Raw genomic sequence first — 23,549 nt, forward strand, 5'->3', positions numbered from 1 at the left:
ATTTGAATAGCTCCCGGGATTAACTGAATCCCACATCTTCTTTTCCTTGACAATGTCACTGTTAAGTCATTAATGAAAAAGGAGAACATCCGTGGGTTCAAATCACAACCTTAATTTACCCCATTTTGACAACTAAAGTATTCTAAACACACACCATTCGCATGCACACATGCAAATATTGATTTATAGATACCTCTGATAACCATATACAATTTATTTACCATTTACACTACTTTCACGCAAAACATGCCACAGAGCATTACAACTCACAGAATCGAAGGCCTTCTTAAAGTCTACAAATGCAACGTAAAGTTAAGTATTGTTAAGCAAATATTTTTGCACAATAGAACACAATGTAAAACTATGATCTGCTGTACTATAATCACTTCTAAAGCCTGCTTGCTGTTCAATTATTAGTTCTTCCTTTGTTCATCTGTTGTTCAGTATATGAGTGTAAACTTTACTGGTAAACACTGCTCCACGATATTTATCAGAATTACTGACATCTCCTTTTTGTGGACTGGAATCATGGATTCTGACCATTCTAAAGGAAATGTTACATTTTCCAAAAGTTGGTTGAATACTTGAAGAAGAAGGTCAATATGAATTTGCAAGCGTTAACCTGCAGGACTTTTTTTTCTGGTCCTGTACTCATTCCTGATTTCAAATGTCTAACACTAGAAGTAACCTCTTCTTTAGATATGGGATTTTAACAATGGTTGAAATGTATCATCTTCTTCTATTAAACTGTTCTCTTTTTTGTGGTGTATCATCGTCAGTATCACTGAAAACCATAAAGAAATGATTATATCATTGCTGCAAAGATATCCCATTATACACAAAAGCTTTCTGTTCATAAATCTTATTAATGCCCAGAAGGTTTTAGAATCATTGACAGAATCTCTAAATCTTCTCAACCTATTTCCTTCAAATTCTCTCTCCTTTGTTTTCTTAACATATTATTTTCTGGGTGTAACATACGCTTTTCTCTTTCCTATGTCTTATTTGTATCTGCTTTACATATTTCAGATCCCTTAAATAACCTTTTAACTTATGGATTCTTTCGTTTACATTCAAAACAGTCATTACACTTTATTGTACCTTGGCCGACTTTTCGAACCATACATGCAACAGCCCCATATAAAGCAGTAACACCCGCTAAAGACCAATCGGTTTTAGAGAGAGAGAGAGAGAGAGAGAGAGAGAGAAGCAAACAGGTGTGAACCCATAAATTTCGCCCTGCACGAAACAGTACTCAGAAACTAGTGGAACACAAGATCATTTACAGCAAACATCCGCTAACGACCAACCTATTTTACCTTCCCACCCTTCCCACCTTATGAATGGACGTATCCCAGTGTAACACAAAACCTCTGCCCTAATCTTTCTGAAAGAACCAATTTATCTTTCTCTTGAAACCACCCGTAAATCGTCTCGCTCAACTTCCTGTAGCTGGTCATGTGAGAGTACAATTATGAAGTACGACTGTACTTTTAGTGTATGTTTGCAAAACCCGTGCACTCTTGGGAGTAGTGCTGTACTGTAAGAGAACACAAAGAAACAGAAAAAAAAGAAAGCCGAAGGAAACTGACAGTTTTATATAAAGACTCTAGCTTCATTAAGCTTTTGTTGTTTCATTTCACACTGGTGAAACGAACCTTTCGTCCAACTTGCTAATTTTGACGGTTCAAACTGACACCAACACACAATAATTCTGGGGAAGAGTGGGTGTTGAGGGTCGTTGTTTTGAAAAGAAAACACCGCTTACCTTTGGTTTACATAACACGTTTTAACCTAATAGAGAAATGAGTAATTTTTGGCACTTGATGGGTTTTGCAAGTACGTTAAATCAGTCTGCACGGACGCGCTGATTTGATAGAAGCACCCCGCAAAAAAGGTTTATATGTATACGTTTTGTGTTTATATGTAACACTACCATGCCTGTGTTGACATGTTAATGTTACAATCCTTGTGCTGGTAGGTATATTTCTAAAACTTGCATTCACGTATTTTTTGTTCATGTACAGTCGTATGTTTGTGAATACAATTAAAGTTATAGATCCATTCTTGCATTTATATTTCAATACTACCAGGCTCGCATTAATATGTTTATGTTTGAAGCTCATTTTATAGGTTTGGATTTACAGCTTCACAGCATTCGGCTTGTATTCATTATTTGTTTGTGATATGATGCTAGTATTTGTTATATGTCTATAATATGAGGCTGGTAGCCATCACACCACAGGGGGTGCCTCTATATATCAGTTTAAACCCTCATTATCCAAATCCCTGTGGTATATAAAAAAACAACAACAAAAAACCAACACTCCCCCCAAAAAACCCCACCAAACCAAGAAACAAGCAGCACAAACCAGCCGAGCACACGTGCAAAGCAGTGGCCGCCTTGCCGTCAGCTCACCTGAGCAGCAGTGGGGCCAGGTACTGAAGGAAGTCGGACACCATTTTGCACAGGTATGAGAACAGAACGTCCGCGTAGTACGTCCTCACCATCACACGCAGCAGACTGAAGGTAACCTCCCCCTCCGCCCCCCTCTTCTGCCCTTCCTCCTTCGCCATGGAACTGTCACACAGAAAGGAAACACGGGTTCGCCTTAGTCGTGCAAGATCGCACACGTGAGAAACAGCAAATGTCACTGTTTATGATGAATGGAAGAAGAGGATGATGACGGTGTTGCTATGGAGATCCACTAAGATTTCTGTGTCTGTGTGACCGCTAGGCTTACTTTCATGATACATCCCAGAGTCAGCCAGGCCCGATAGATATAGACACCTGCAGTGTGGTCAGAAAACGTGAGCAAAACCACATACACAGGCGCGCTTGACACATAGAGACTCAAAGATGTATAAAACTTGTCACCCATTTCTGCGGAAATAGAGGATGTGAACTGAAACTCAAACACATATAAATGACACAGAGTGTCCACAACACTCCTCTCCCCCCCAACCCTGTCCACAACACTCCTCTTCCCCCCCACCCTGTCCACGACACTCCTCTCCCCCCCACCCTGTCCACAACATTCCTCTTCCCCCCACCCTGTCCACAACAATCCTCTCCCCCCCATCCTCTCCACAACACTCCTCTTCCCCCCCACCCTGTCCACAACACTCCTCTACCCCCCACATCCTGTCCACAACACTCCTCACCACCCCCACCACCCTGTCCACGACACTCCTCTTCCCCCACATCCTGTCCACAACACTCCTCACCACCCCCACCACCCTGTCAACAGCACTCCTCTCCCCATCCCCCCCACCCTGTCCACAACACTCCTCTCCCCCCCACCCTGTCCACAACACTCCTCTCCCCCCCCCCCCATCCTATCCACAACACTGCTCTCCCCCCCACCCTGTCCACAACACTCCTCTCCCCCCTACCCTGTCCACAACACTCCTCTCCCCCCCACCCTGTCCACAGCACTCCTCTGCCCCCCACCCTGTCCACAACACTGCTCTCCCACCCACCCTGTCCACAACACTCCTCTCCCCCCCACCCTGTCCACAACACTCCTCTACTCCCCACACCCTGTCCACAACACTCCTCTCCCCCCCCCCCTGTCCACAACACTCCTCTACTCCCCCACCCTGTCCACAACACTCCTCTCCCCCACACCCTGTCCACAACACTCCTCTCCCCATCCCACCCCACCCTGTCCACAACACTCCTCTACTCCCCCACCCTGTCCACAACACTCCTCTCCCCCAACCCTGTCCACAACACTCCTCTCCCCCCACACCCTGTCCCCAACACTCCTCTCCCCCAACCCTGTCCAAAACACTCCTCTCCCCCCAACCCTGTCCCCAACACTCCTCTCCCCCCCACCCTGTCCCCAACACTCCTCTCCCCCCCACCCTGTCCACAACACTCCTCTCCCCCCCACCCTGTCCACGACACTCCTCTTCCCCCACATCCTGTCCACAACACTCCTCACCACCCCCACCACCCTGTCAACAGCACTCCTCTCCCCATCCCCCCCACCCTGTCCACAACACTCCTCTACCCCCCACACCCTGTCCACAACACTCCTCTCCCCCCCACCCTCTCCACAACACTCCTCTCCCGCCCCCCCCCCCCCCCTCACCCTGTCCACAACACTCCTCTCCCCCACACCCTGTCCACAACACTCCTCTCCCCCCCCCCCCACATCCTGTCCACAACATTCCTCTCCCCCCCCCCACATCCTGTCCACAACACTGCTCCCCCCCCCCACATCCTGTCCACAACACTGCTCTCCCACCCCACCCTGTCCACAACACTCCTCTCCCCCCCACGCTGTCCACAACAATCCTCTCCCCCCACACCCTGTCCACAACACTCCTCCCCCCCACACCCTGTCCACAACACTCCTCTCCCCCCACCCTGTCCACAACACTCCTCTACTCCCCACACCCTGTCCACAACACTCCTCTCCCCCACACCCTGTCAACAGCACTCCTCTCCCTATCCCACCCCACCCTGTCCACAACACTCCTCTCCCCCCCCACCCTGTCCACAACACTCCTCTCCCCCCCACCCTGTCCACAACACTCCTCTCCCCCCCACCCTGTCCACAACACTCCTCTCCACGCCCACCCTGTCCACAACACTCCTCTCCCCTCCACCCTATCCACAACACTCCTCCCCCCCCCCCCACCCTGTCCACAACACTCCTCTCCACGCCCACCCTGTCCACAACACTCCTCTCCCCTCCACCCTATCCACAACACTCCTCCCCCCCCCCCCCACCCTGTCCACAACACTCCTCTCCACGCCCACCCTGTCCACAACACTCCTCTCCCCTCCACCCTATCCACAACACTCCTCCCCCCCCCCCACCCTGTCCACAACACTCCTCTCCCCCCCCCACCCTGTCCACAACACTCCTCTCCCCCCCCACCCTGTCCACAACACTCCTCTGCCCCCCACCCTGTCCACAACACTCCTCTCCCCCCACCCTGTCCACAACACTCCTCTCCCCCCCACACCCTGTCCACAACAATCCTCTCCCCCCCCCCCACACACACACCCTGTCAACAACACTCCTCTCCCCCCCCCACACCCTGTCCACAACACTCCTCTCCCCCCCAACCCTGTCCACAACACTCCTCTCCCCCCCCACCCTGTCCACAACACTCTTCTCCCCTCCACCCTGTCCACAACACTCCTCTCCCCCCCACCCTGTCCACAACACTCCTCTCCCCCCCCACCCTGTCCACGACACTCCTCTACCCCCCACCCTGTCCACAACACTCATCTCCCCCCCCACCCTGTCCACAACACTCCTCTCCCCCCCCCCCACCCTGTCCACAACACTCCTCTCCACGCCCACCCTATACACAACACTCCTCTCCCCCCCACACCCTGTCCACAACACTCCTCTCCACGCCCACCCTACACACAACACTCCTCTCCCCCCACCCTGTCCACAACACTCCTCTCCCCTCCACACCCTGTCCACAACACTCCTCTCCCCCCCCACACCCTGTCCACAACAATCCTCTCCCCCCACACCTTGTCAACAACACTCCTCTCCCCCCCACACCCTGTCCACAACACTCCTCTCCCCCCCCACACCCTGTCCACAACAATCCTCTCCCCCCACACCTTGTCAACAACACTCCTCTCCCCCCCACATCCTGTCCACAACACTCCTCTCCCCTCTCCCCCCCTCCCACCCTGTCCACAACACTCCTCTCCCCTCTCCCCCCTCCCACCCTGTCCACAAAACACCTCTCCCCCCACACCCTATCCACAACACTCCTCTTCCCCTACACCTTGTCCACAACACTCCTCTCCCCCCCCCACACCCTGTCCACAACACTCCTCTCCCCCCCCCCACACCCTGTCCACAACACTCCTCTCCCCCCCACACACCCTGTCCACAACACTCCTCTACCCCCCACACCCTGTCCACAACACTCCTCTACCCCCCACCCTGTCCACAACACTCCTCTCCCCCCACCCTGTCCACAACACTCCTCTTCCCCCACACCCTGTCCACAACACTCCTCCCCCCCCCACACCCTGTCCACAACACTCCTTTCCCCCCCCCACCCTGTCCACAACACTCCTCTTCCTCCACACCCTGTCCACAACACTCCTTCCCCCCCCCCTGTCCACAACACTCCTCTCCCCCCCCCAACCCTGTCCACAACACTCCTCCCCCCCCACACCCTGTCCACAACACTCCTCTCCCCCCCTCCCACCCTGTCCACAACACTCCTCCCCCCCATACCCTGTCCACAACACTCCTCTCCCCCCACACACACCCTGTCCACAACACTCCTCTCCCCCCCCCACACCCTGTCCACAACACTCCTCTGCCCCCCTCCCACCCTGTCCACAACACACCTCTACCCCCACACCCTGTCCACAACACTCCTCTACCCCCCACACCCTGTCCCCAACACTCCTCTACCCCCCACACCCTGTCTACAACACTCCTCTCCCCCCCACCCCCTGTCTACAACACTCCTCTGCCCCCCACCCCACACACCCTGTCCATAACACTCCTCTCCCCCCACACACCTTGTCCACAACACTCCTCTCCCCCCCCCCACCCCACACACCCTGTCTAAAACACTCCTCTCCCTCCACCTGTCCACAACACTCCTCAACACTCCCCCCCACCCTGTCTCCATACTGACCTGTAGGAGGACGGAGGCCCGGAGGTGGCTGCCAGCAGAGGGATGCTCTCCTCCATGAGGTCTTCAGTGCTGCCGTTGTTGTTCCTGGAGGCTGTGGGTCGCTGGTCCTCGCCTTCCTCCCCCCTCTTCCCTCCACCCCCTGGCCGCTCCCACACTCTGGCCGCCCCTTGCTCCCTGCACGTGTCCCAGGAGTTCATGAGAGCCTCGCGCCTCTCTTTGTAACAAGTTTCAAGTTTTAATTATCCTTTCACCCCTATTGGAGTATGGATTACTACAAAATAAACTTTTCATGCCGAGAACAAACATTTCCAAATACACACTCTCCAACATTTCCAAAGAGCACCCTGTTGGCGAAAAAACGGTTCAGACTGACCTGTAGGTGGTAACTTGTCCCATGATGAAAGAGTTTCCCTACGTTTCGGGCCCAAGGCCCTTCTTTATGGGGAGAAAAGTAGAGAATGGAGAAGAAAAGAGAGGACAAAACCAAGACAGAGGTAAAACTAAGAACTGTGAGGAGTAATCAAATGGAAAAAAAGGACAAAAAAGAACAGAGAAAAAGGTGAACAATATTTACAAAGGAAAAGAAGGGGGGATGGTTGAACACTGGAGGGGGGGAGGCTGGAGGGGGGAAAAGGAGGGTTGTGGTTCGCCAAAAGATGAAAAGGTGTAAGAATGTGTGTGCTGGTCAGTGTGTGTGTGTGTGTGTGTGTGTGTGTGTGCCTGTGTGTGTAAGTGGAGAGAAAGAAAAGGGAGGGAGGGAGAGAGAGAGGGAGTGAGAGACAGGGAGGGAGGGAGAGAGAGTGGAGGAGAGAGAGGGGGGGGGAGAGAAATAGTGGGGGAGAGAGAGAGAGGGGAGGGGAGAGAGTGAGAGAGAGAGAAAGAGAGTGTGTGTGTGTCTGAAGGTGGATTGCAGGGGGACAGGAGCAGTGAAAAGAGAGGAGAAAAGAGAGAGAAGAGGGCCCAGGGCCACTAGGGGTCCATCACTCTGGTGTTGATGCCTGCAGGCTGGATGGTCCCCAGGCGGCTGATCACGTGGGACTCGATGTGATTGCTGTGTGCTCTGTTGCTCGGGTTTTGCCATTCAGCTGCCACCTTTGCATGCGTGTAGTTGTGCAATGGGCTGTTGAAGTGTTGACCTATAGGGTCACTGTAGTTAGCCGCATTGAGCGAAGGTGCTCTGAGAAATGTTCATTTAATGTCCGGCAGGTCTCACCCACACAGAGCTTGTGGCACAGAGAGCAGGTGAAAATGTACACAATGTCCATTGACTTGCAAGTGTAATTGGACCGAGGGATGAACTGGCCTTGGGGGCCCACAAAGGTTGTGGAGGCATCGATGTGGGCACAGGTCTTACACTTGGCCTCGCCACACGGGCTACATCCTGGGGGAGCAGGGTTACCTGTTTGGTGGCTGATTCTGGTCCTCACAAGCAAGTCATGGAGGTTCTTCTCTCTCTGGAACGCTATCAGGGGGGGTCTGTGAAAAACCTGTCCTAGGAACGGGTCATTCTGGATGATGTGGAAGTTATTCCGGATGATGTCACAGATGGTAAGGTTGTGAGGGTGGTAGGGGATGACTGCCACTGGTCAGTCCTCTTGTAGACACACACACACACTGACCAGCACATACATTCTTACACCTTTTCATCTTTTGGCGAAGCACAACCCTCCTTTCTCCCCCAAGTGTTTAACCATCCCCCCTTTTTTTCGTTTGTAAATATTGCTCACCTTTTTCTCCGTTCTTTTTTGTCCTTTCTTTTCTTTTTTTCTTTTTGATTACTCCTCACAGTTCTTAGTTTTACCTCTGTCTTGGTTTTGTCCTCTCTTTTCTTCTCCATTCTCTACTTTTCTCCCCATGAAGAAGGGCCTTGGGCCCGAAACGTTGGGAAACTCTTTCATCATGGGACAAGTTACCACCTACAGGTCAGTCTGAACCGTTTTTTCGCCTGTCTCAAGTCCTGTAGTCAAGATTTCCTCAGCACCCTGTTGGGTTTTTGAACACACACACACACACACACTGGGCAGAGAGAAAAGAATAAGTCTTTGTTACTGACGCACGACGAACCTACAATTGTGTAAGGACACTGGAGCTCCACACAACATGGTCACCCTCGGTCAGTGCATGCAACGACGACTCTGAGCTGTGACAAGTTGAAGACAAGACAAGACAAGACAAGACACCACAGTCATAATCATCACGCCTGCCGCCCGCCACCAGCAACAAAACGGACACATCTTTTTTGTTGTTCTTGTAGCTGTTACAGCAGCATACAAATGTTGTGAAATGTTCCTCTGTGTGTTGAGAGAGAGAGAGAGAGAGAGAGAGAGAGAGAGAGAGAGATTTGGTTTTTAAGCACGGAATTCACTCGAAAGCATTCGTCCTTCCTGGAGAGGGGAGGGGGTGGGGAGGAGGGCCAGGACTCCTCCATTCCTATCATGGTTCTGGAGAACCGTCTTCAAAATAAGCAACCAGAAGAGGTACTGGATTTGGTCATGAACTAGGTGTACATTTTTTTCGGTGTGACATCAGTCCTTTATGGGGTTATTTTAGACAATGTTAGTCTTGCTTTCTTATTTTCCCATTATAAATCACAATTTTCTGTCTTTGAACTTGGCCGTCAGCAAGTTTTTATTGACACTCGAGGACATTGACCTGTGTCATGTCGATATAAATGTTTCCGTGTGTGGCTTATCTGTCTCGCTCACCCTCCGCCACTTTTCACCTTCGTATCAAAGACCTCATTGTCGTGAGGCATTCATGTGAAGCGTTGGTTCTAACTCCGAGAACTGTGAACTGCTGTTTCCAGAGATACACTGATAGGCGGACTTGTCCAGATCTGGGTGTTTCTCACATACACGGTTCTGGTTTTACATGATTCAAGGAGTACCGGCGTCTTCAGTGAGGGTGTTAAAAGCCTCATTCATGGGAGTATCACATGGACATTTGTGACCTCTCTACGGAACGGTGCAGAAATTCAATGCCGGATGAAATGCTTGAATGGGTATGCAATGTCAGGGAACAACGTCTATGCGTGTGGGATCTTAAGGGGGTGGGGTGCAGGCTGCTATGGGAGTCCTTCGACTTACAGCTCCTGAGCTGAGACTCATTGGAGGGGTGGGGGTAGCGTTTCCTGTGAAGGGAGGAACACGATTACGGTGTGCTATTTTGCCAGTCTTACCTTCCGTGTTTCTCTTGCAATTGTGGGGTCCCAAACGGAAACGTTACCATTATTAATCCTCCCTTTGTGTCTGTATCATGTTCACTATTTTGGACGGGAAACACATGAGAAGAAAAGGAAAGGAAAAAGGAAAAGGCAACGATCACTTGTGAATTAATTAAGATAAAGGCAGCAACCGTCTGTATATAGACAGAAGAAAGGCAACACATAAAGCAAGATACAGAAGCATGCTGTAATGATAATGATTTCAACAATAACGGTTGCAACAGCCGAGTGGTTAAAGCGTTTGACTTCCAATCTGAGGATCCCGGGTTCGAATCTCAGTAACGGCGTCTGGTGGCTAAAGGGTGAAGATTTTTCCGATCTCTCAGGTCAACATATGTGCAGACCTGCTAGTGCATGAAACCCTTCATGTGTATACGCACACAGATCAAATACGCACGTTAAAGATCCTGTAACCCATGTCAGCGTTCCATGGGTTATGGAAATAAGAACATACCCAGCATGCACACCCCCGAAAACGGAGTATAGCTGCCTACATGTTATATTGCTGTTTGATTGTGTATGTGTGCGTGCCTGAAATCTGATTGAATAACACAGGAAAAGAATGATGAGCGCCCAGTGACAGCTTTCAGTCAGCTCTACCCAGGTAGGCAGCCTACTGTGCCAATGAGCCCGAGTATAGCGCTCATAGCTTGGTCTCCGACCGAGAACAGGCGCTATATCAGTATCCACATCAAATCAAATCAAACAATGCTATACACCCCGGACTGAAGGCCCCACCTGGGGCCTTTACGTTGCTTGAACGCCCCAGCTTGCTGCAGAGACTTCTCCAGCGTGGGGACCACGGTGGCGCTGTGGTCACGGGGGTTCAGCATCCACAGGTCACCCTCCTGCAGGGGTTTGCGGAAGCCCACCATGATCAGTCTGGTGATTCAAACACAGGTGAATTCAGTTGAAAACAACAACAATAAACAAACAAAAAAAGAACAATGCCACCAGCCGCCGTGGCGGAGTGATTAGCGTCGCGGACGTACGGCTGGGAGGACGTGGGTTCGATTCTTAACAGAGGTGTGTGTTTGTTTCACCTGTGGCCGGCTCCTACAGAGAGCTGAGTGTGCTATATGGACTTAAGTGGGAAGACTGGGACCACACTGTCGAGTATCATCCACTTCACGGATGCATCTTTGGGAGCGTTGCTCAGATTTCGTAACCAATAATGCAACTGTCTGTATCTCTCGGGTCTGGTTATCGCCGGTATATCATTATGAAAGGAAGCATAGAGTACAGCCTCGTCATGTTGTTCCAAACCAAAATGGACCCCATAGCAGTATCGTCGTCATCATCGTCGTCATCCTTCTCCTCCTCCATCATCACCGAGAGTCCCAAGTTCTGTGACCTTTTTTGCCCTGCTCTCATGGTGACCTGTTTCGATCGCCCTCAACTTTCGTGCTTGGGGTGAGTCATGTCAGGGTCTTCAGTGTCGGCAGATTCACTGGGTAGTGTTGTTTGAGGGCTGCGTTGGTGGTTACTACTCCGAGGGCGGGGGTCGGAGGTGGGTGGGTGGGGACGCTCACTCAGACTGGCTCCGCGATTTAACGATTATTGTCGTCAGTAGGATGGCTTAATAGGTGGTGTCCTAAGTTCCTTAAATCAGAACAGGCATTACTGAACACCAACGAAGTGACCAGCAGCAGTGCAGGGTCTCCTCTGGTGTGTTGCTTCTTAGCGACCTTACATCGATGGTTCTCCGTGGACTGCCGACGAAGAAGTACTCGGGTGTGGGTGTATATAGGGGACTCGGAATGAGCAGCGTGCGAGTAGTAGCTCTGAAACGATTCAGATGACGCGACAGAAAAAGAAGGTCAGGGACCACTTCAGAATAGCAGATCTGTTCTAAAAAACAATGTTTAAATCGAGAGACGATTAAAACTAAATAACGCAGGCAGCAATATCGTACTTCCTCTAACCTGTCATTAAAAACACAAACTGGTTCAAGCACACGGCTCGCATGAACAGCTTGAATAATGTGTTTGAACTATCCATGTTTCGGTCACAAAGTGACAGTTGTAAAGTGGTTTAAAAACGACAGTTGTGGTTTTTCAGTGAAAAAGTGCACGTTCAAGAAAGTACCCATCGTTCCCTTGTCTGCAAACACCGCTGAATGCCGGAAATTCAGCGTCACCATTTTGCCCCCAAGAAGAAAACTGCGCACGTTCCAAAGTGATCCTGAACTGTTTGTAAACCCTGAAGCCCTGTGTGTCATCAACAGCAAACAATATCATACATATACTCTGTTGACGACCGTAGTAATTAAGTGCCAACAAGTTCGAAACAAAGTGATAGTGAAGTCGCTCAGACAAACAGACAGACAGATACTCAGGGATATGAAAGAGCCTTATATTCGAGTTCAAAACATTTTGCACGTTTCTCATTAAGTTTCTCAAAATTTAGTCTTATTTTATCTAATTATGTGTGTAACCAAGCGCTCTGCTTGCTTAAAAAACTCTTTACCACACGAGCTATTGCAGACGCTTTTTTTTCACAACTAACCGCCAGTCTTCAATGACTCGCGCAGAATGTGTGACGCCATTCCCAGTTTGATGCAAAGCCCATTCTAAACCTATTCTCTAATCATCTATTAAATCAAGTCTCTCATCATTCACTGTAATATTTGTTGTGTTTACACACACACTTTAATCAGTTAGAAGCATACTTGATTTTAGTTTAATCATTCGTCAGTGTACTTATTTCAACTGACGCTAAGCCTACGTCATTTTGTCCTCGCCAGACAACCAACTCCTCGACCAGTTCGCTGTTCGTCATTAGCTGAGCGAAAACTTGTGTTTGTGATGCAGCGTATTTAATTAATATCTCTTTTGTCGGATCAGTAAACTACAAGTATTATATACTGGCAGAATCGTCGAAATTCCATCTTTAAATCTGTTTCATTTATGTTTGCCTACGTTGAACTGATTTAACGCAGTTTGTAATTTTCCACGATGAGCTCGCTAAAACTGACCCTTTTCAGGTGACTTAAATTAAGATTATAAATTCATCTTAATTAATAATCAACACTTCATTTTACACTCATTAGAAAGTAGGCGTTGAGTTCTTTCTTTTGCGACCTATCTGACGTAAATCGGTTCAGGAATCATTTAGAAATCTATCATTGAACACCTTGAAACAAGCACAGTTTTTATCAGATTTAGCCTGATTTGAACCAATCTGCTTCGCAGCACACGTGATTGTCTTTGCAGTCCGCTTAACTTGCATAAATTGGCGGAGTGGGTGATCATCTGGTCATTTTCTACCTGGTCAGTCATTTGACGAGAGCCTGCTCTCTTTCTCTCTTGCTGTTTCGCAAGCAGTGTGTGTGTGTGTGTGTGTGTGTGTGTGCGTGCGTGTTGTCCCAGAGGTTGACATCTCGCTGCGTATCACTGTAAGTACAGTGTGCAGAATGTGCTCATGATTTGTAAATGGTATTCTTTGATACAGTACTTGTATTCATATGAGTATGTTGATATTGCTTTGTTCAGTTATTGCTTTGACATGTAGTCACAGCTCGGCTATGATTGATCTAGAAAATTGTCATGTCGTCATATGCTTGGAGCAGTATTCCATTTAATCCTTCTAAACGTCACAGTCAGTGATGTCTCTGGAAACTGATAGTTCGTTCGATAATGTTCTAGTGGATGACGCATTCTTTCTCATCTGCTGTCACTGATGAAGGTTGGGTTACTTGTCCCGTTTCAGTGGAGGATATTTAAATGCTGAGTACAAGCTTAGTTATGTTGATATTTGGCTTTGTTGAAACAGATTACTTGTGAAAGTTATTCACCACTTAATGGTTAAGCCATGGCACTTCCAACCTTTGTGTGTTGTGCACTGATTACTATCTGTTCTCTCAGTTTGCCAGTATTTTATCAAAGCCACTGATTCTATTATCTTGTTTATTATTCATGTATTATTTTACATGCTGATATCAGTTTACTGCTACAGTGTTTCACAGTTACAGTGTGCTCAGTACTCTAAGATGTGTGTAGTATTCTGTCATGGTTACAAGATAGTGCTGGATTAATATCAGTTATTGGTTAAAACCAACTGGTATGTATCACAGTCTGCTAATTATAATTTAGTTATCATGCCCTCTCCTATACGGCTTACTCCAGTATAGTGCTACATGATAAACTGATTCATCTGAGTCACTTTGACACAGTATAACCTTTACCTAATCTATAATGTCAGTGTACTTTCACTAAATCAGCATAGCTTCAACCACTTTATCTACACTATTTAAATGTATTAGAAATGCCATTTGATGTCAGTTGTTTGGTCTTCACACATATATATGCATTAACTCATCGTATGTTGTTGCTTATAACAAATAAGTGGTAGTCTTTCCATGTAATATGTATACATGTGCTTTACTATTCACTTGTGCTGACATGTGCTTAATGACATCTGTTCACTTGTGTCTGTTCAGGCACTGTTTTATCTCTTCTTTTTATTTCTTCTTCAATTCTCTTCTTCTTATAACTATTGTAAACAATAGAAAAACTCATTTGTGACTGGCCTCTATATGTTCCTGGTCTGTGCGCGGGAATTCTTGTCTATCCTTTAATACAGTATATATTTAGTTAAGTCTTTTGTACCTTACCCTTATATACCACTCGGGTTCAAGGCTACATGTGTTAGGCAATATAACCACACGAAATCTAACCCAGTAAAACCTGTTCACACGTTCACACCAGACACCTTACCCCACACCATCTCCCCCAATCCACTATCCCTCCATCCACACCCACACCCCGTGCCGTACTACGACTTATGTTATGTAATCTCTTCCCCACCCACACACCCTCTTCTCCCTCTCACCTCCACCACTCCTCCAAGCCTTCTGCCTTCCCACACCCCCGCCACACACACACACACCAAACCTCTCTCCCTCCCTGCCCCCCCGACCCAGTACATTGAACTTCCCCTAACCCCAATGCGAACCCCTTCGCATTCACTAGTCCCCTCGCCCTCTTCCAATCACATGACAGTCCTCAGTGACAATACTGGTGGAGGTCATAACCTGGTCATCCAGCAGAACGTCAGACGGGACAGGAAGGTAGCTTTGGTCTCGGGACACATCTGCAACATGCAACACAGCACTGATCAAGGTTAGCCACGTGCCTATCGGCTAGATATGTGACCTGTTGGTATGGAAAGGGCCACTGGCCCGATTTCAGTAAAGACCTTGTTGTTGTTTTATTTGTGTTGTGGGGGTGTACGCACGACCATGGTAACGCGCTCGCGAAGTCCTTCCATTTGTATGCATACCTGGGACACAGCTATCCAACCCTTCCCCTCCCCCACGCCCCCTCGGAGTGAGCTTATTTTTGCCCCCTCCTTTCCCTGTTCCCCTTCATACTGCCCCCTCTCCCAGTCCCCCCCTCCCTACCCTCCCCTCCCCCATGGCTCGCTTTGACGCCTTTTCCCAATGGCAGTAGAATACCACCGTTGGACAAAAAACAAAACAAAACAAAAAACAAAAAAAAACCATGAGTATTGTGAAGGCAAACGTCAAAGATTCAACAGGGCATGACCTGAATCGGTGATGATATATTGGCCGCGTGGTGAAAGACTGGTTGGGTGGTATCAGCTGATGCATTGGTACTGTTTGAAAGGAGCTTTGAAGGGGAGTCATAAAATCACCATTGGGAAGATACGGTGGGAAGGGAAAGAAATGAAAAGGGGAGGAAATGAAGGTTAAACACGCACCTACGTATTCACACACACACACACACACACACACACACACCCATACCCATACACACACACACATATATATATACACACATACACGCGCGCGCGCTCACACACACACACACACACACAAACACATATATATATACACATACTCGCGCTCTCTCTCTCTCTCTCTCACACACACACACACACACACACACACACACGCAAAACGGTCTGTACATAATCAACCAGACAGACAGCCACCTTTACAGCTAACGAACCAACCACCAAGACAGGCAATCAACCACCCACCCATCAGCCCATCCAGACAGCCAGTTCCTAAGGGCAATGGGCCACCCATCCATCCACCCACCCACCCACCCTCCATCCGTCCAGACAGACTGACCCAAGGGGCAATCGGCCATCCACCCACCCATCCATCCATCCATCCATCCAGACAGACTGACCCTGGGGTGATGGTCAGCCGGCAGGTCAGCGCAGCATGCCTGCAGACACAGCTGAGTGACGATCAGCGCGAAGGACAGCAGGAAGAGGAGGACCCGCCCCAGGTCCTGACTGGCGAACTGCACACGTCGGGCACAGCAACATGGCTCACACCATCATCATACAGTGATGTCTTCACTTACCCAATTGTTTATTTCTGAGTGACAAGGCGTAGAGTTTAAAGGGAGTGAGGGAGGAGGTGAGAGACAAAAGAGAGAGAGAGAGAGAGAGAGAGAGAGAGAGACTCACGTCCAGGAGGATGTAGGAGTAGAGCGGCACGACGTCCACCAGGGTCAGCAGGAGCCAGTAGACGAAGAGCACCCCGGAGCTCAGCACCCCTCGCTTCCGTTCCAGCTGACTCAGCACTGCGGCCAGCAGCTGTCACACCGCATCAGAGGGCCGTGTAGGGGACAGGTATGATGATGGTGGTGGTGGTGGTGGTGGTGGTGTGTGTGTGTGTGTTTCCACTGCGCAAATTTGCGATCTCACGCTGCAGCGCAAGTACTACCCTGATCAGGCATCAGTGTTCAAACACACACACTGGAGTTTTAGTGGGATTTTTTCCTTAACACCCTACTCCCAGTGTCCCATGGGAGGGGGGAGGGGGATGGGGAGGGGGGAGAGAACTCGATTTCAATTTCGATCTGGAATGTTTTATCGAAGGAAAAACCTACAAGCCTTTTTTTTTCACTATGCCCTCACAAAAAGCATTGGAAACAGAATAAAAAGAACAAGAGGCAAAGCCTTCAAGATTCACCTATGTTCGCGCTTTATCCAGTAAATCATGAGGCGAAAATTTTTTTTTTTAAATCGTTGAAAAGTGCTCTGTATTAAATATGATATACAAAATAAGCTTGGAAGAAAAAATATTTTTAAAAAGGAATGCGAGCAGGATTGAACCATGCATGTTCAGTTCCGAAGCAAGCAGACTACACACTGCTGCAGCGCATATGACGTCATTCGACAAAATGTAATACTTAAAACAATATTGACCTTGTGTGTGTGTGTGTGTGTGTGTGTGTGTGTGTGTGTGTGTGTGTGCCGTGGAAGCTGCGATACGAAGCCTAGAAATGAGTGTGTGGAGGAGGGGGAGGGAGGGTGCAGGGCAGTGTGTGTGTGTGTGTGTGTGTGTGTGTGTTAGGGCTCATGTACGTTTATGAGTATTTGATTTTGCTTTCATGTCTGTGAAACTGCATGTTTGTTGCATATCTGTTATGCTTGTGTGTGTGCGTGTGTGTGTGTATCTGTGAGTATGTGTCTGCATGTTTTACATGTATTTGCTTATTTATCATCATTGTTGTCTTTTTTTGTCTTTTTTTTGTGCGCTTAGAGTTGACTTCAAGATTTGGCGCCTTATAAATAATATTTATTATTATTATTATTATTATTTTTAATGTATTTATCTATTATTTTTTATTTATTTCATTTATTTATTTATTTTATTATTATTATTATTTATTTTTTTTATTTTTTTTTTATTTAATTTAATTTTATTTATTTTTCTCAAGGCCTGACTAAGCGCGTTGGCTTACGCTGCTGGTCAAGCATCTGCTTGGCAGATGTGGTGTAGCGTACATGGATTTGACCGAACGCAGTGACGCCTCCTTGAGCTACTGTTACTGATACTGACGTTTTGTTCTTCGTGTGACAAATAGATGTGATTGTAGTGGACGTAATAACGCCGTTTCAATCATGTTTTTTGTTTGTGTTTTATTATATCTCGAGTGTTCTTTTATTTCGGTAAAGGAGATGTTGCCATCACTTCAAGCCCACCGCAACACATCGACGAACCAGTCTACAATGGGCTGAAAGACACGATCAATTCAGTTTTTCTTTTATGTTCATTCCAGTTAATTCAGTATCCACTTTAGAATATATGTATGCAGTAAACACGTCGATGGTGTTGTTAGTATCACTGCATGTGTTCTGTCCAGAATTTGCATTTCTTTCCTTTTAATTGTGAATAAGAAAAACGAGGTTATGTCGTCTTCGAACACAACCTACCTTCCAGTTGGTCTAACTCAGTGGGAAGCTGGTTTTTAGAATTTTCGGATTTCGGGGCGAACCTCAACGAAATAAATCGTTAATGATCAGGAAATACGGCTTAATTCGGGAGACTTACAGCCTGTTATTGGTATGACTGTGAATATTTTTTTTCATACTATGTTTAAGCCAAATTTGGTATTGGCAGACAAAGTATTTCCAGAGAAAATGGCAGTGTTAAAGTTTACCATGGACACACACACACACACACACACACACACAACCGAACACCGTGTTAAAACATAAACTTACTTTGTTTACACCAGTGAGTCAAAAAGTAGAAAGTCTCAGAAGAAGAACGAGGAGGAAGAGAAGAAAAAAGGATAGTTTCGTTGCAGTCAGAAAGAAACAAAAATATACAAGGAATATCGATAAGGAATAAAGCTAGACGGGCACCAGAAGGAGAAAAAGCATAAACACATTCTGAAACCTAGAAAAAAGGCACCATGTTAGCGAACCGAGTGTTAAAACTTGTATCAAGAATGGCAAAAGTTAAGATAGACAAGAAACGAAAGCATATCATCAGATCTAAGTGGAAAACGAGACGTGAAAGGCATCAAGTTAGAAACGCATATTAATATTTCGTCTGAATTAACATGAACTGGAGCCAAGCCACTGGAAGGAGCAATAACGTTGGAAAAAGCATCACAAGCACTAAAACATGAGAAATGGTAACGGCATGGGAAAAGATGGAATAATTATGATGCTGATAGTGAGGACATGGATACCTATACAGCGCCTATCCTCGGTCAGAAACCACGCTCAAAGCGCTTTACAAACACGGAGTCATTGCGCAACAGGCTGCCTACCTGGGTAAAGCTGACTGACAGCTGCCATTAGGTGCTTATGATGTGTTTCCTCATGTCATTCAATCAGGTTTTAGTCATGCACGCACACACACTCACACACTCATACAGACATGCAACATGGCAAATGATTTTTTTTTCAATTTTACTGGAAACAGCTAGTTGTTTTAGTAGTATGATTTATAAACCATGGGTTTGAAAAACGATTTTAATTACAAAGAGAGAAGGTATTATAACATGTCTACAAGGAGATAAATCCAGGGAATACCTCAGAAACAGGTCCATCTTCACTATTGAATGTAAATAGCCTCATCCCGAATCGCAAAAAGAATGAAAAGTCTTAGATAAACTTATTGATGATAGGTTTTGTCGCAGGCAGATAGGGAAGGCAGTACTGACTGCGAACGAACCAGTCGAGGCGACCAGCTCAATGTGTGCATTGTGCATACACCAGGTTGTTCGATTGTCAAATGTAGCCCTTCTGTTTTTGAAGGCTTTCTCCAATTGGTTGCACCAGAAAAAAGTTCGTCCACTGTTTCTTTTCAATGTTTGAAATAGTAGTGGTGCTGGGGGTAAATGCAAACAGGCAAGTCTAACTGCGAATGGTGGGTTTGGGTACATATGGACAATTAAAACAGAATCGGGTCTTGAACTCATTACACATAACATATCACTGGAACATCGCACTACACTGATGTATTGTTGGTTTTTATCACACATGCGCACACACATGCAAAAACACATTTCAACCCCCCCCCCCCCCCCCCCCCCCCCACACACACACCACACACAAACACACTATTCATTATTATTATTATCGTAATCGTAAAGACAGAGAGAGAAGAGGAACAGGAAGGAAGTGTGCGAGGACAATAAACTGGCCTCTCATATGCAGCAGTATTGTTTCTTACCGATTGTGCTGAACTGAGTGGATGGGCCAGGTTATCAGCCCCCACCACTTGGCTTATACCTCTGAGCTATCGGGGACCCCAGTTGACTAATGTCTTGGAATGTCTTGAACTAATTAATGAGGGGTTGTAAGCGTCCTTTGTTAATTTTCCCGCCACTAGAAGTGTAGGAATATCTTTCTTTATTCTTGTATACCAACCTGACTTGGCCTAGTTGGTAAGATTTTTATTTATTTATTTTTTTGCTTCAGGTTAGAGTTTCAGAAAATTTAAGTTTATTATTTTGTGAACAATAGTATTGTTGGGACTGAATCTGAGGATACTACAGTGTGCTGAGGAAGGATGAAAATAGCACCTTGGGCATCTTCTTAAAGCTCTGGGTCACTTTGGCTCCTACCACTGGAGAGACATCATCACAGAGCAAGCAGGTGCTTTGTGGATGGGGAGAGACTGGGGAATGTGAGATTTTTCACTGAGATAAATTGGTCTTGGTTGTCTGCAGGAAAACCAAAAAGTTACAAACTACTTGTGTGGTTGAAGATTGAATTTTTTTTTCTAGTTAAGAAAACCATTTTATTGCATACCATTCAGAAGAAAGTCTGTGGAAAAATTTTGCCTGCCAGGAATTATTAGAAATTACTTAAGAGTGCTGTTCATTTTTATTCTGTATGCTGCTGTATTAAATGTCTTTTGCTTGCAAAAGTCTCACACAGACTTTTATGGAGAATGATTTTGTTGTTGCTTTTCTTGTGACATAAATTATCATGGAAGAACTATGTTATTTATAAAAAAAATTGTTAAATGTTCATTTTACAATGAACGGTTTCTAGTCAGTGATATAGCAAATTCATTTCAAGAGAAGACTCTTTCATGTACATGTGGTCAATCTTTTTCTGTGGACCGCTTCTCGCAACTCAAAGGACTGATCGTTTATAGGCTGGTGTGTGTTCGTTAAATTTTCGGTATAGCAAAACACACCGGGCATTGGGTTCACGTGTCAAAGTTATTTTGTGATCTGGTATAAACACAGTTCTGAAGCATGAAGCGTACATTTCGAACCAGAAAAATATAAGTATTCTTTTGTTGTAAAAATGCTGAGAGATGCTGAACGTTCGATTTTTGTGTGTACTGTTTAAACTGTATTATTTGCTGTAATTTAGCCTGAAATGAGACTTTTTGCTAAGTGAACGTCAGCATATATATGATAGTCAGCCGTGTCCGACTATGACCATCAGAACAGCAGAGGAGGCAACTGCTGTTCCGACTATTTGGGCAAGAATTTGATTATAGTGGAGAGTGCCTTGCCCAAGTACATCCCCACTCTCTGAGCCAAGAGGGTTTTAGGATAGCACAAAGACGGAGTAACTGACGAAGATTCTGAGTGTGTGCGTGTGTGTGAGAGAGACAGCATTGTGCTAAGCTGAGATCGAAGTAATATACAATAGTACAGCAGGTTTCCGATGGCTTGGTTGTTCCCTAATGTCCAGTTATGTTGAGATCTGGACTAGTGATTTTAGGTGCTGATGATTGTAAACTTGTTTGCAGTGACTTAGGTTCACCAGCAGAATGTGTGTGCAAGGCTGACACAGTGACAGGCAGTGGGCAGGAGCGCCTGTGGGAACATCTTAGTCCTGAGGTGTGTGCTGGTATTTTTGTGTGTTTATTGCTGTTGTTTTAAGGACTCATTATGGGGTTGTGTTCACCAGGCCCCATACACTGAATATCATTTTTGTTATTTAGGAAAACATAGCTATCAACCCCTTGCTAATCAAGAAACATCTTGATTATGGTTTTGATTTTATATGTTGATATGATTATCAGTGGAAGAACTTCACAGAATTCCATGATTTTATCAGTGGAAAAATTCCACTGATTGCTCGCTCATTTGCTGCGAGTTCCTTCAAACTGAAAGTAATTCCTTTTTTTATGCTTTCTGTAATACAGTATGTTTTGATGATAAATATGTAATTTTGTGTAATTATTATTAACTTGCCATGGTCATGTGGACATGACAGATGCTTTGATTCTTTGATATTTTTTCACCATGATCATGTGGACATGGTTGATGCTGTTTCTTGTTTTTCTATTGTTTTACCATGATCATGCGGACATGGTAATATTTGTTTAATCACCATTAATTTGCCATGATCATGTAGACATGGTAGATGTTGTTCTTGTTTTTATAATGTGTTGCCATGATCATGCGGACATGGTAATATGTGTTTAATCACTGTTAATTTGCCATGATCATGTGGACATGGTAGATGTTCTTGGTTTTATAATGCTTTGCCATGTTCATGTAGACATGGTAATAATTTCCTTTGTTTAGTCACCATTAATTTACTATGATCATGCTGACATAGTGGTATAACCTTTTGTTTCATTGCTATTAATTTTGCTTGTTTTGTTTCTTTTCTTTCGGATTTTTGTTTGTTTGTTTGTTTGTTTGTTTGTTTTCTTGTTGTTGTTGTTTATCTAAGTTTTGGTATGAAAATGAATAAAGAACTGAATGGAGAATTGGACATGAGTGTGGTACGGTCTACATGGGTGCATGACACAACAACCCTTCTCCACCTCGTACCCCTACAGAACAAAAGAAACAAACAGAAAGTGAGAGGTGTTGATGCAGTTAAGCAGGGAGGTGGTGAGAAGGAAATTGTAAATCGGGTGGAAGGAGGAAAGGGAGAGGGGAATGAGAAGAGGAAAGAGGGAGGGGAATGAGAAGAGGAAAGGGGTAGGGGAATGAGAAGAGGGAGGAGGAGGAAAGGGAGAAGGGGATGAGAAGAGGAAAGGGAGAGGAGAATGAGAAGAGGAAAGAGGAAAGGGAGAGGGGAATGAGAAGAGGAAAGGGGTAGGGGAATGAGAAGAGGGAGGAGGAAAGGGAGAGGGGAATGAGAAGAGGAAAGGGGGAGGGGAATGAGAAGAGGGAGGAGGAGGAAAGGGAGAAGGGGATGAGAAGAGGAAAGAGGAAAGGGAGAGGGGAATGAGAAGAGGAAAGGGAGAGGAGAATGAGAAGAGGGAGGAGGAGGAAAGGGAGAGGAGAATGAGAAGAGGGAGGAGGAGGAAAGGGAGAGGGGAATGAGAAGAGGGAGGAGGAGGAAAGGGAGAGGGGAATGAGAAGAGGAAAGGGAGAGGGGAATGAGAAGAGGAAAGGGAGAGGGGAATGAGAAGAGGGAGGGAAAGGGAGAGGGGCGTGAGAAGAGGAGAGGGGAGTGAGAAGAGGAAAGGGAGAGGGGAATGAGAAGAGGAAAGGGAGAGGGGAATGAGAAGAGGAAAGAGGAAAGGGAGAGGGGAGTGAGAAGAGGAAAGGGAGAGGGGAATGAGAAGAGGAAAGGGAGAGGGGAATGAGAAGAGGGAGGGGAAAGGGAGAGGGGCGTGAGAAGAGGGAGGGGAAAGGGAGAGGGGCGTGAGAAGAGGAAAGGGAGAGGGGAGTGAGAAGAGGAAAGGGAGAGGGGAATGAGAAGAGGGAGGGGAAAGGGAGAGGGGATTGAGAAGAGGGAGGGGAAAGGGAAAGGGGAGTGAGAAGAGGGAGGGGGAAAGGGAGAGGGGAGTGAGAAAAGGGTTTAGGGAAGGGAGAGGGGAATGAGAAGAGGGAGGGGGAAAGGGAGAGGGGAGTGAGAAGAGGAAAGGGAGAGGGGAGTGAGAAGAGGAAAGGGAAAGGGGAGTGAGAAGAGGGAGGGGAAAGGAAACGAACGAACGAATCTTTTTAATGAGGGAAGTGGAATA

General features: G+C 46.6%; 1 protein-coding gene across 1 annotated transcript in view; it reads right to left on the bottom strand.

The window, feature by feature from the left end:
* The window catches only part of LOC143287141 (multidrug resistance-associated protein 1-like), a 96,604-nt gene that overhangs the window by 56,438 nt on the left and 16,617 nt on the right, over nucleotides 1–23,549 (bottom strand). The window contains exons 4-10 of the mRNA XM_076595086.1: nucleotides 16,316–16,444; nucleotides 16,030–16,146; nucleotides 14,904–14,962; nucleotides 10,620–10,750; nucleotides 7,859–8,026; nucleotides 6,646–6,859; nucleotides 2,420–2,581 (exon numbers count right to left, since the gene is read on the bottom strand). Coding sequence (XP_076451201.1) covers nucleotides 2,420–2,581; nucleotides 6,646–6,859; nucleotides 7,859–8,026; nucleotides 10,620–10,750; nucleotides 14,904–14,962; nucleotides 16,030–16,146; nucleotides 16,316–16,444 — 980 coding nt within the window. The remainder of the gene's footprint in view (nucleotides 1–2,419; nucleotides 2,582–6,645; nucleotides 6,860–7,858; nucleotides 8,027–10,619; nucleotides 10,751–14,903; nucleotides 14,963–16,029; nucleotides 16,147–16,315; nucleotides 16,445–23,549) is intronic.

The sequence above is a fragment of the Babylonia areolata genome, chromosome 11 (assembly GCF_041734735.1).
Source record: "Babylonia areolata isolate BAREFJ2019XMU chromosome 11, ASM4173473v1, whole genome shotgun sequence".
Lineage (NCBI taxonomy): Eukaryota > Metazoa > Mollusca > Gastropoda > Neogastropoda > Buccinidae > Babylonia > Babylonia areolata.